This window comes from Channa argus, chromosome 3, assembly GCF_033026475.1.
Source record: "Channa argus isolate prfri chromosome 3, Channa argus male v1.0, whole genome shotgun sequence".
Classification (NCBI taxonomy): Eukaryota; Metazoa; Chordata; class Actinopteri; order Anabantiformes; family Channidae; genus Channa; species Channa argus.
The window spans coordinates 16,708,148-16,722,038 of record NC_090199.1 but is presented as its reverse complement, the minus strand read 5'-3'; the positions used below and the strand labels follow the sequence as shown (position 1 = coordinate 16,722,038).

The following is a 13,891-nucleotide window of genomic DNA, read 5'->3' as shown; positions in this document are numbered from 1 at the left end:
CCATTTCGCCCCCTCTACAAGGCGATGGACAGAATAAATACTGCCAATAGGATTTGTTAGAAGATTTGTCAAAGACCAAAATTCCACACGTTAAAAGAAATACAAACTGCTGGGTACTCCCATTTATAGAATACTAGACATTATACTTTTTTATTCCCCTGACAGTCTATTTTTCTTGTTTGCACTCCCTTTTCTAATTCCGCAACAGCATCTTCATATTCTTTTTTTTGTTCTCATCCTCTCTCATTCCACCCACTGTTACTAAATTAAAAAGGTTTAAGCATCCAAAAATATCAGCATGATTTAAAGGCTAAGGCTCTTGATATTCTATATTTTTGTCATTGTCAACAAAAACCAACAAACCCCCCCCCCAAAAAAACAACAACAATAAACTGATCCAACTAACAAGTGTTATCTGTTTATACAAAGCATGATGTAGTTTAGTGCTCTGTGCCATAGATCTCTGTTGTCCAAAAACTCTTGACGTAGTCCTTCATGATGATCGAAATAGGCACTATAGTTTATTTCTAGTCAATCTCACAATAACTGTTGTCTTGGAGTAAACAATTAGATCACCAAATGTGCATTACTCCAAAGCTGAAAATACGCTCTGACTACTACTTGAGTAACTTCTCTTTCAAGCATCAGAACATATCTGTTTAAAAATACTATATATGTCTGACCTACTTTAAAAATGAATACCTTCAGGAGGAACAAATTGGCTTGGGGCTTATTTACTGGGAAGTTGAAAATTTCAAGAGATGGGTTAACATATATTTTGGTTAAATCTGTTAACAAGAAATATATTTTTAAAAAATCAGGTATGTATAGAATAACTGTTAGTCATTTAATGCCACAATGTAAAACACAGTCTGTATGTTTTTATTCAGTTACAACTGACAGTAAAGTGGAGAGTCAGTATATCCCAGCAAACATCCAACTCACACTGATAGTTGACTTTCTGAGAGTGAATTGAATAATTACAAAGGATGTAAATATAACTTGTGTTCGCTTTCACCACTCTTGCAGGGGATTCATTATAGCTGCGTGATGTCTGATTACCTGACTGAACACAATAGTGTCACACTGTTCTGACTCACAGATGAGAATGAACATAATTCATGTTAGACAGTTTTCTTGGTGCCGACAACACTGCCTTCTTTTTGAAACTAGTGTTAAGAGATATTTAGGTGTAAGACATGTCAGGTGTGTTTTAATAATTCTGCAAGAGGAAGAACACAGAACGTTCTTATGAAATTGGAAGTCCTGGACCTATCCAGGGAGGGCATGCAACTTTACTCTCTTTACATTCCACTAATATTTAGCTGAAATTAACATTTTAACATGAAGTCAACATTTTATCACTTGAAAAAGTTGACACGGTAAACACATTGGCACAACAATAATATGGAGTCAAGTTTCTATCAAATGCAAATTCAATATAATGTGAATGACTTCAAGCCGTTTTAAATTTTTGATTTTCATGTGTCAAATTTCGAGGATTCCCCTTGCCTTTCTTTTAGTGAGGTGGACTCTGTGTTTTGACTTTCTGTCAGGATTCTGAAAAGTGTTACCACAGTAGGATAGTGCTGCTGTCAAAGTGGGTCAGTACATTTACATTTACATTTAGTCATTTGGCAGATGCTTTTATCCAAATTGACTTACAAGTGAGGTACCAGGCAAGCAGAATATTTGAGTCAAGGAGAAGACATAAAAGCAAAGTGTTATGAGGAAAAATATTTATTTTTCATGAAATGCAAATGCAAGATAGGACAGATAAAAACAATTATTATTTTTGTCATAGGAAGTGGTGTGACAGCTCTGTCTTTTTTAAACACTGAGAGTGATGCTGCTGATCGTGCAGATTTTGACAGCTTATTCCACCATTGTGGGACTACTGAGCTGAAGGTTTTCCTTGGGATCTTTTGCTGCTCATTTTGGATGACCTGGAGTGGTTTGCTTGTGAATGCTGGTTGTTGAAGAGATGCGACCAGTGCCAACACAATGTGTTTGGTTTCATATCAGGTAGGGACTGATGACATCTGTCCTATGTTGTAGAGGCGAGTCTCCATGCCCTACAGACAGAAGAGATGTGAGCGGTACAGCTCAGTTGATCATCGATGATGACGCCCAGAATCTGGCAGACTTAGTGGTGGTCACTGAAGATCCTAACTTAATACCAATGCTGTATTGTATTGAAGGTCTGACTGGGAAGACTAGAATTTCTGTTTTGGAGAGGTTGAGTTGAAGATGTCTCTTTCTCATCCAAGCAGCAAGGTCAGAGAGGCAGGAAGGACTGTGTGATAAGACAATGAAGTAATCTGGCAGATGGGACAGGAAGAGCTTTGTGTCATCTGCATACCCATGATAGAGAAGCTGTGTGAGTGTTTTTTAGAACCCAGGGATATGGTATACAGTAGATGGGAAAAACAAGACCACCAACAACTGAGCTATTGCACACAAGTGAAGAGGCTTTGGGAGTTAGAGAAGCTGCCCCTGCCATGATACCTTAAAGGTTTAGCCTGAGCCAGGCCAAAGCTACACCCGAGATGCCCAAGTCAGAACGTGCTGACGGGAGGATCTGGTGGTTCACCATGTCAAAGGCTGCAACTAAATCAAGCAGCTTTTGCAGCCTGCAGGATTTCCATGACCATCAGGTGTGCTGTTGTGTAGAATGACCTCTCTTGAAGCAAGACTGATTGGCATGAAAGAGATTGTTCTGAGAAAGGAAATCTGTGAATTGGTCAAAGATGACCCGTTCAAGGCTCTTTCTCAGAAATGGAAAAAGAGAGATGGGTCTGTAATTCTTCACACGGGAGGGGTCAAGTTTAGGCTTCCTCAGCAGTGGGGTAATCCGAGTCGGCCTAAATGTGCCGGGGAAGGTGCCGATTGTGACAGATGTAATATGAATGTTTGATTAATTGTGTAATGGCCAGAATTCGTGTGGGTGCAGTTGCTTAAGGAGATTCGAAAGGTGGTATTAAGGTTTGAGAGGAGGAGGGTGAATGCGTCATCCTCGCTCATAGAGGAAAAGTGATATACTATTAGATAAATTTAGCAGTACAGGAGTACGGTTTTACCTTTGCCCTATCTCCATCAGATTTGACGATTTAAACAACTTTTTACTCACACACATTGAAAGGGACCTATGGTAACCACCATAGCAGGCTGAGCATATAACTCACAAGGTCTCGTCCGACAAGCTTGCCATAACTCCACCCTTTGTACGCTCACTGTCTGTTTAAATAGTTTTGTAAATCTTCTCCAAATTTCTAAAGGAAATAGTTTGCTCCTTGGTTGTTTTGCTAAAATTTATGTTGCCTTGTTTAAAATCTGCATTTCTAAAAGCAGTGAGAATTAACCAAATAATAGACTGAAAGACAAAAGCTTTCTAAACTTAGGGGAACTGCTGAGTCACGTGATAATTCTCAGTGGGTTTGACATAACAATCCACACATTTCACGTTACATGTACGTCACTTTTTCTATTGATTTGTGTCAGTGTCACAGTCTGGTGATTTTTCCAAAGAAATTATAAGGTTTTAAAAGGCAAAAAACTTTCTTTTCCCTTTCCTCTTTTTCCTCTTTTCCTCCTGCCGCTACCTGCATCAGAATGCAAATACCATTTTCTGATCGTGTTTTCTGTGCAGTTCAGCTGAATAGATGCTGTTTTAAATAATTTCATGAGGAACTGAATACTCGTCATTTGAAAGAGCTTAGATGGATTTGTAGGAAAGAGCAATCTACCAATCTCTTGTTAATAAAATTTAGTACGTTTCTGAATTATTGATTTCTTGGACTTAATAGTAATAGAAATGTCAAACATTGTCACCTGCTATTGCATCTCTCCAGGGAATATTTAGACCTTTAAATCAAACAAAAGCACTTTACTCTCTGTGACTTTTCCTTTTTGTCAGGTCATTCTGATTGTACGCATTTATTACTGCAACAGTGTCATCAAATCACAATGTTTTGTTTGTTGTTATTTATAACGTATATCTGATGCAATATGTTGTTTAGTGGACTTGACAAAAGTACCAGTCTTACCTGTGACTGACCACCCACTGAATGTAAATGGGCTCCTTAATAGATATGCCTGTCAGCTTATGTTATCCCGAATGCCTTTCAAATGCTATGCAGTGCAACCTACCACACCAAGTCTCCAGGGATATAATAGAGCCTGATAATGATGGCCTACGTGTGTTTTAAATAGCAATGCAGATTCCGTTTTAATGTCTCTCAGGCTGCTGCTTGTAGCCTCTGCAGTATATAACACTGTAGTGTCTAATCCACAGCAATAATCAGTAAAAACACGACCATTAAAATCCACGCATATTCATTACTGTGGGAAATGACTAGGGACAAGTTGATGAAGGGGGACCGTTTGCATCTTGATTGATCACATTGACTCGTTGCTGGCAGATTGGAAAACTATGAGTGTGTTTGCAGTTATGCGTCTCAAGTAGTTCTGCTTATTCTATTGATGGTTTGTGCGATTTGAGTACTGTGATCAATGCTCTTTGCGTTAAGGCAGATATGACTGAAGTTTCAGTCTTATTGGCATGATTCAGCTCAACTCAGATTCTGCACTGTGCACATGAACATTATAGTGTGTATCGTGTGTGTGTGTGTGTATTTGTATCTGTTTACACTGTAAAAAAATGATTCGGATGTCTGAATGCGTGGATCCAAACAATGCTTGACCAGTGCACACACTTTCAAACCATGTGCTTGCTGGCTCTGTGTTTACGCATGTGTGTCTGTATCAGAACATGTGGTAGAAGGTTTGACACATCTTCAGTGAATTACTGGATACAAGCAATGCATACGTGTGGGTGTTTTGCATGTGTAGCTAGTCATTTCCACTTATCAATGTTTTCCCTGCCCGGCATATGTTATTGTAATTGCTGTGTAAGTGCTGTCATGGACGCAAAAGAGCACACACATACATATGTCAACTTGGCACAGTGTTAGTTTACTTTTGCTCTTTTATGCTGTGAATAAATGATCCAATCTTCACGGACCGTCCATTTAAATGCTATTAATTGGAGATTGTTAATAATAGTAGAGTTGTTGTATGAAGGTCTGATTAGTCCAAATGTCACAGTAGCTCTTGCTTAGTCTGAAAGTATGCCCCCTCTGTGTGTTTCTGTTTATTTGCCTGTAGCACTTTTAGGAATTCATTTTTAATGTGAGGTACGCTAAAAGGTGGAGCACTAGATTATCTCTATCTGCAGCAGTGCATTAACTTACTTCACATGTGTGTTTGTGGGTGTGCCTGCACATATTTGTGCGAAAGGCACCATGCTATTTATTTTATGTTATTTTTGTCAGTGAGAGTCGGCGCAGCACTATGTGCCAGCTTAGATAAAAGTAAATTGTGTATTATTAGGAAAGCTAACGCGGTGTATGTAGTGTGCGGCACGAAGTGGTGCGAGTTGTGTGTATCTTCCTGTCCATCAGGGTGTTATGTGGAGGCATATTTGAATTGTTACTATGGAAACCGAGCACTGCTGTTATACAGAGACACATAACCAATTGGGTCTTTGTCTCTCTCTCTGCTCTGTCATTTAATGCTGCACTTTTTGCGTTATTTTCTATGATTTTTTTCAAACTGTTTCCCCGCAGTGCTCTCTCTGTCATTCACCTCTGCGATTCTTTTTATAACTCACTGTGGTTTGAGACCCCTTTTTGTTCCTCTCTTAGTTTTCTTGTTTCTTGAGGTTTCCTTAACCTCTTCCCCAATCTTTGCCTTTCTTTTATCATCTTGTCCTCCTTTCATATGTCTTTCTTTAGTTGTTGCCCCTCCACACCTCCTTCCTTCACTCCCTCCCTCCTCTGGTTTTCTTGTTGCTGTTCTTCCTCCACCTCCATCTCTTTTGTGCATGTCTCTATTTATTCTCTCCCTCGCCCCTCTCTCGCTCTCCCCTACTCTCTTCTGCCTTCCTCCCACTCAACCCCCCCACCCCGCCCTCACTGTGGCATTCTCGTGGAGAATTCAGCTCGTTTACAATTAGCATATGCACCTGCAATTAAGCCTGACAAACCTCTGGTAATTAGACCTTTTAGACAAACAGTTTGTTCTTCTGATCTTTCACACTGTTCGGCCTTTTCTCTCTGTGCTTGCCCTGTTTCACAAATTACTCTGTGTATCTGTTGCCACTTTATGCTTCTGTCAGATTTTGCTTCTCCTCACAACTTCTCTCCTTCTCACTTGTATTTCTTCGGACTTTTGTTTTTGGTGCTGACTGGATCAGCTCCACAACGCCTGGGGTGCTTGATAAATAAAAGATAAGTAAAGGTGTTGCGTGAGCGAAGAATAGGAACAAGTCTTTTACTCTGCCCTTCATTTATGCTTCTGCTAAAGTGCTTCTCCGTGCTTAATTTAGAACCCAGGCATGAACATCTTCACATTAAGATTCCTTATTCCTAATTCTTTATCTATGCTGAAAATATGCCAAAACGTGTTTCTCTGATAAACTTCTATGTGAGTGCAGTCACACACATATACACACACATAAGAAACCACAATTTTCACATCAGACTATGACTAATTGTGTTTCTCCCTGCCTGTCACCTCCCTCTGCTTACATCTTACACTCCGCCTCTTTTATTCTCTTTTACTTTCTTTTTCCTCTCCTCTTCCTCCATCATCCCTCCTCTGCCCTCTACTCCACTGCTCTTTGTATGGCTGCTAATAGACGAGCAGTAAATAATAGCAGTAATAGTAAATAATAGGTCTGCAGTTGACTTCAGAGAGCTGTGAAGTGATCTCAGAAGGTTGGAGGAAGCAACTAAAAGTAAACAGGTTCAAAGGGAAAAGGGGAGAAAAGCTATGGAAGAAGTGTAGGAGAGGGGGAATGTGTGTGTGGGGAGGGGGAGAAAGAGAAAGAGAGATACTCAGTGTATCCCAGGCTGAGTGTCTAATGGTCACTTAGCCTGGCAGCTAGTCCATGAAGCTGTGAGGCTGTCAATCTGTCAAAATGATCCCAACGCTGTACTAACTCTCTCAAAATACACACACATGCACGCACACACACAGACAAAACTATCTCTTTTCCCGCTCAGTCTTTCATGTGTGCCACAGGGTTCCTCTAAGGAAGTCACAGCACAGTATAATGGATGTTGTGTTGTCACTTGATTCTCTATGAGAGCTTACAGAACTCTCTCTACATAAGTGTGTGGTTTGATACCCAGCTATGTGGGTCCCTCAGTCAGGCCTGCAATTATAGGGTTGGAACATCTGCATTTTTAAGATACTGAACAATGTTGGATTTTAAAACCATTTTTATTTGTGTTATTAATCTATTAACATCTAGCCAGCAGTGATGACATTAGATTAGTTTTGTTTTGAAACTAGAAAAAAGTAATATGTACACTAATCAGCCAAAACATTACCACATAAAGATCAGTTTTTTAAATAAAAGTATAATATTGTATAATGTTATAACTCCAAATATGAGTGAATCTCCACAATTTTTATGAAATTGATTGGTACTGAGCTTGCTGTAGAAGTGCAAGATAACACAACTATGTATATTCTCCAAAAATTCCTGGATTTTGAGGCAGATACTAGTATCTGTATTTGAGGGTAAAAAGGATTTATCATTCAATATCTATTATTTAAAATAACATGTAGCATTAACAAATTATTTTGATTAATGGGCCCTTAGTATATTTTCAAAAGAATACAATATAAAGAATACAATAAGTACAATATGCACCCTCAATTTGAAGTTCCAGCTAGTGCTGAAACCATATCACAGAATAAACCAAAAATCTCAGTAAAGCCAGGTTCTGTTAAAGGTTTCTTTCACTAAAGTAAGTTTTTCCTAGTGCTAGCTCAAGTAGGATTTGTTGGGTTTTCACTATAAATCTGTAGCCTTGACTTGATTATGTAAAGTGCCTTGAGATGACTAGAATTGAAACTATATAAATTAAGTTGAATAAATCTGACCTGAAGTAATGAAATAATAGATGTCAGGACATGGAACCTAACAGAGAAAACTACAAAATGCACTCAGCAGAGCACAGAACATTACCAAGCAGGTGTTTTAAGTAATAAGTGATCATTATACGTTAATGTGCTACTGCCGTGTGCAGGCCAATTCCTGAATTTGTGCTTCAGCACCATGAAGTGGTAGCCTTAAAGTTATGTAATCTATGTCTGTCATTTTCATGCTCAATAAAGTTGTAGTTCATGTATGTTGTGTTTTTTGAATGCATGTAGGTTTGTTTTTAAAGTTCATGGTGTGATTCCTTTGATTGTTAACTATATATTTGCAATAACATATTATTGATTAATAAAACTTCTTGGCAGAGGTTTGTGTTGTACTGTGCACATTTTGAAGTAAAAGAAATAATTATTGACAAAAATTAATAGTACTGATTTAAAACAATGTACTGTTTTTAATGGCAGGGTTTTGCAATACATTTCTAGTATCAGTATACTGTAAAACATTAGTTTTCATAAATGTTTTAATGTTTTTCAATTTTGGTCAAATCTAAACAGTTTTGTGACATTTAAATCTTGAATTTATCTAACTGTTACCTTCTTTCTCTCTGTTTTTCACCAGGGACGGCATTTACACTTCTCCACAATGCTTGTCAGCCTCTACCCTTCTCCGTCCCTTTTTCAGGACAAGCGCTTCATCTCCCCCTCCCCATCTCCTCATCATTCTCCTCCTCCACCAGGCCAGGCTTCGCATCGTCCTTATCCACAGCCTCGATTGACACTCCCCTTCCTTTCTTTGTCCTTCTCTCTGCTCCTTCTCTCCATACTTCTTGTGCCTGTCTGCGAGTCTCGCAGAGGTGGAGGTCCAGGTACAGGACCTGGAGGTGCCCCAGGGGGGCATGGAGGCCAGAGGGGAGGCAGCACCCAGAGGGGTGTTGTCATACCTCCTCAATACTCTCCAGGCTCCCCGGCTCTTCCCCCAGTCAATCCCAAACTGATCAACTCACTCAGCATTGCTGTCATCCTGGTCGGAAACTCTAGTGAAGTAGCCCTGGGGGCTGGACCTGAGAAAGAGGACTTCCTTCACATCCCTTACCCTCCCAAAGTTGAGGTGGTTACTATGAATGAGACTGACCCCAAGAGTATCATCAATCAGATCTGTGCGCAAATGACGAGGAACTCTCTCCAAGGTGTAGTGTTTGGTGATGACACAGACCAGGAGGCCATCGCTCAGATCCTGGACTTCATCTCTGCCCAGACACACATCCCCATTCTAGGCATCAGGGGAGGGTCTGCCATGGTCATGGCGGCTAAGGTAGGAAAAGTACTTATCTGTTTTTGGCAAAAAGGAAAAGAACATTTAATTGTTAACCATGTATCAAGAATTTGGACCTGTTGCTTAATCATCAGTTGTCAGTATTTGTGGTTGATATACTGGGTTTGTATTAAAAAAACAATCCACTTAGATTGCAGCAAAAGGCTGGTCACCTTCAAACCCTGGCAAAATCATGTCACCTATAACGTGATTTACTGTTCATTGACAGTAAATCATTGGCAGTTCAACAGATTCGTTTGAAATAATCCATTTGTTTTTGGATTCCAAATCAATTTGAAGGCATTAGGCTTGTTTGTTTTAGAAATTTAGTTTTAGATTTACTTGGTTATTTTAGGATAATTAGGAAATTGAGAGAATAATGAAAATTTCCCCCCTCGTGTGTTTTTAAATGCATCAACCTGTCACCACAGAGCTGCTTCTGATTCAAACTGAGCCTCTTTGCTGATTGATTTTGCTGTTAATTGATCTTCTCTGTAAGCCTAACGCCATACTGAAGCTCCATGCAGTTTGCCAACTCAACTCTAAAAGGACTCGCAGTGTGAAACAAAAGAAAACATAGCAAATCAAAATCCAGCTCTGTGGGATCAGGATACACAAGCTTCAACACAAACTAGGCTGCACGACAAGAATCTATGATCCACAAATGGAACAATCTATTTAATATGTAACCTGAAATAATGTTGTGTTAATAGGCTTAGCTGTGTTTAAGTCCTTCACAGAAGTAGACAGAATCCAGGTTGGCTTTTATTGGTTTATTAATAAAGCCTAGCTCTCTGCGAAAATGGGACAGACAGTAGACCTTCTCTGTATTTGCCTTTGTGTTTTGTATACCTGTATAAGCTTTCAAACCATATTTGGTTTAGTTTTAACTATGTAGTTTAAGTAGATTTAAGATATTTTACATAAGCGAATGTGAAAATTATTTGTTACCCAAGCTTTTGATTCATTTTTACTTTTCTGTTACACATCAAAAATTCGCCAAAATTTAATTTGGCTGAAAGCTTTGGAGGCGATATTAACTCAAGTTTGTTTGTCAAATAGTTACTGTAAGATTGCAGATAATACACAAATTAAAAGATATAAATAAATCACAGCATTTCAAAAAGATTAAAAAACAGTTGATAAGTTGATAAATATTGCTGTGCAGAGTGCAAAATACGGTATTTGTTAACATAGAGATGCCTTCACTTCTGTTTCTAGTATTTATGTCAGATGGAACCAATTTATTTAAGTGATATTGTTCAGAAACAATCTTCAGAAACGAGCACAGTAGTTAAAAAAGCACTTTATGAGGTCTCAGTCACATTTTTTAAATCACTGATGCTGATCTTGAGAGAACAGGGAGGCCAATGTGATTGGTTAACATGCAATTTAATAATAACATAGAGAGACAAATAAACTTAACTTAATTAATTCATGGATGTATATTGAAAATATCTATATTAATACAACTAATTGAAAATAAACTAAGTATTAAAGCAGCTAAATTGAGATAGAACCATATTATAATTTATTTCTATTTTTAAAAACATTATTTCTAGAGCAGCAACAAATATATCAGATAAAACTATGGTATTTTTATATTATCAAATACGCACACTCAGTTGGGTACAAATATCTGCAACTAATCCACTCAAATAAACAGCAGCATTGCGCACAATGATTATATAGCAGCTGAATCACCTTCATGAAGTTAGCATTTATTGTGGGTCTGTTGAATTTACTGGCCTTACATTTAGCTGTAGGTTTCCCTCATAAACAGGCAAGTAAGTGAAAATCAATTCATTTTTGCAACATAGAGAATACATACCACAATACAAACTAAATAACTCAATTATATTAAATATACTCTACTTACAGCAAGGGGCGGCTATAGCTCAGTTGGTAAAGGCAGTTGCTTACGGACCACAGGGTGAGTGGTTCAATCCCTGGCCCTGGCTATATGTCGAAGTGTCCCTGGGCAAGACCCTGAACCCCTAACAGCCCATTCCCCCTCCCCAGCGATGCAGTGCCGGTCCAAGCCCGGTAGAAATTGGGGAGGGTTGCGTCAGGAAGGGCATCCGGTGTAAAAACTGTGCCAAATCAACATGCGGACAATGATCCGCTGTGGCGACCCCGAACTCACGGGATAAGCCGAAAGGAGATCATCATCATACTCTACTTACAGCAGGCTTTTTACTCACTGTATTATACCGGTGCTCATACAGTAACAAAGTGTAGTGATATTTGTACAAATAGTGAAGTCTTACCTCACCTGGGCTCCCTCTGTCTTTGTTCCTCTCTGCTTTGTGCATGAGGAGCTTGGTCCCAGAGACCTGATAGAGAGGAGAGACTGCAGCATGAAAACCACGACTATCTGTTCAGGACTGCTAATTTCATTCAACATGGAGTGTGAGTGCAGACATCGGCCGGTGCCGATTAATAAAAATGTTCAACAATGGACCAATTAATTAGCTAGGCACTCTACTGGTTGTTCACAGTTATTGAACAATCAGTAGACCAGTTTCTCCACCATGGTGCACACAGCACTTACACAGACAACGTGTAATGTTTGTCATCTTGTCCTAACTTTACCGACAGCTAATTCGAGCTGACATTTTGACATTTTAAGCTGCAAATAAGTAGTCTACACGTGTGTCATTGTCTTGGACAGAATATACCAAATATATTTGATTGGCAGTAAGTAGATTTCATGGGCCCGCCTAATTATATTTTATGTGTACGAAACACTATAATGATATAATTTAACACTGAGGTCATAGTTAGTGTTGGCTACATTATTAAAAAAAGCTTGGTTTACAGGACTACAGATTGTACATGTGTGTATCAATGTGGCCATTTCTACATAAAAATAATAAAAATGCATTTTTTGTTTTGTAATTACAAATCCTGTTTTTTTAAAGTCATAATGTACAACTTGAGGTAGGCCTAACACGAGACTCATAATCAGTCATGTCTGCTCATCCTGATCTGAAACTGCTGTACTTCACGCTTAACATGCTGCCATGCTCTGCACAGTCCTCCAGGTGTGTGTTGCTATCAAAGTAAAATAAATAAGAATGCTAATACATTTACTAATTAAGCAGAAATTATTGCTTTTCTCTAATTGGCCTGAAGGGCAAGCCCCCCTCAAAACGTTAATAGAAACAAATTTCTGTCCACCACCGCCAGTGCCGTTCAGTATTTCTGTGTCAAAGGAAACCGCCATAGCACCCTTGCACCTAAGTGTCATAAAAATATCTATGAAAAATATTGGACACCATAAAACGTTTAATAAGAAGAATTATGTTTTTATGTTTGTTATGTTCTTATCCTGAGATTTAAAGAAAACGTTTTTTAACCTTTTTGTCAAATAAATAAAAAGGCATGTTGAAATGTTTAATGCCCTCCCTCCTGTTTTACCAGAAACATACCAAATGAACTGAACCTAAAACAGTGACACCAGGTCGAGCATTAGAATTATTTTTGAGGTCAAATAATGACGGAATTTAAGTTGATTATTTGAATAATCGTGACGTAAATCCTGCTGGTATGGTATGCTACAGTATGAAAAGATTTCATCCTGCATAATGTGCAATAAATTTTGCGCTCCAGCTGAGTAAAATAACACCATATTCACTCTTTTTTCCTAAGTCAGCTGCTGACATCTCTCTTGCTTGTTCATGCGCTCTGTGTGTAAAGCACAGAGAAACTATGTCTTAATGTTAGTTGCGCTTCTATGGTGTAAAATAATACTTTTTTTTTTTTACTTTTCATTCGAAGTATTTGACTCCATTGAATTATTCAAATAATCAAATAATGGATTATTCATGCACATTCCTAGCAATAGGGTAGGGCAACGTAGCTCTTCAAACTGTGTGCTTTCAGAGGCAGACTCAAAAGTGAAGCCTATTTTCTTCTATTAATTAAAGTCTGTAAAAATTATATGAGATAGCCAACATCAAGATAGTGACTGTGAAGGCCACAAAGAGTGTGCTTCTAAAGCAGAAAAGGAGGATGTTATCTGACAAATGCTGAGAACTTTTGTCCCCATGATGCACTTTTCCAGAAAGGAAAAGGTGGAAGATCTAGACAGAAAAATCTCTGGCAAAAGTTAGCTCTACCACTTAACTCAGTTACCAAGTATCTCAAAAGAACATCCTTCCCCCATCATCTTTCCAGAGTCCAGTAGCAGTGGAAAAGGTATGCAGCCCAATGGATGCATTAGGGTAGTCATTGTTAGTTTGTTTTTTGTCGCAAAAAATTATTTTAAAGTCAAAACCGAATTTTTACTAAATTCTAATTTAAAGTCACTAATTTAAAGATATTATCAGTTGAAAAATAGTTTGATACAGTGCAATGATTACTGTGGTAAAATAACCAACTTTGGAGCCTTAAGACACTGTTCAATTGCATCTGCTAAATTTATTTGTCCCCACATATCTGAATGAAGGCTGTTTCAAACAAAGAATCAATCATATAAAAGCTCCAATTCAAGTAAAAGGACATTCTTCTTTGGTCGTCAGGCTGTTTGTCATGTTCAGAGAGGCTCATAAAACTTCAGGGCCTTTTTTTCTCTCTTATAAATGAATGATGCATACATTAAACAAACAATGTGAAAGA

General features: G+C 38.4%; 1 protein-coding gene across 8 annotated transcripts in view; it reads left to right on the top strand.

The window, feature by feature from the left end:
• grin2bb (glutamate receptor, ionotropic, N-methyl D-aspartate 2B, genome duplicate b) overlaps positions 1-13,891 on the top strand; it is a 120,438-nt gene that overhangs the window by 14,754 nt on the left and 91,793 nt on the right. For all 8 annotated transcript variants that reach the window (XM_067497726.1, XM_067497724.1, XM_067497727.1 and 5 more), the window contains one exon: positions 8,576-9,268. In XM_067497726.1, coding sequence (XP_067353827.1) covers positions 8,576-9,268 — 693 coding nt within the window. The remainder of the gene's footprint in view (positions 1-8,575; positions 9,269-13,891) is intronic.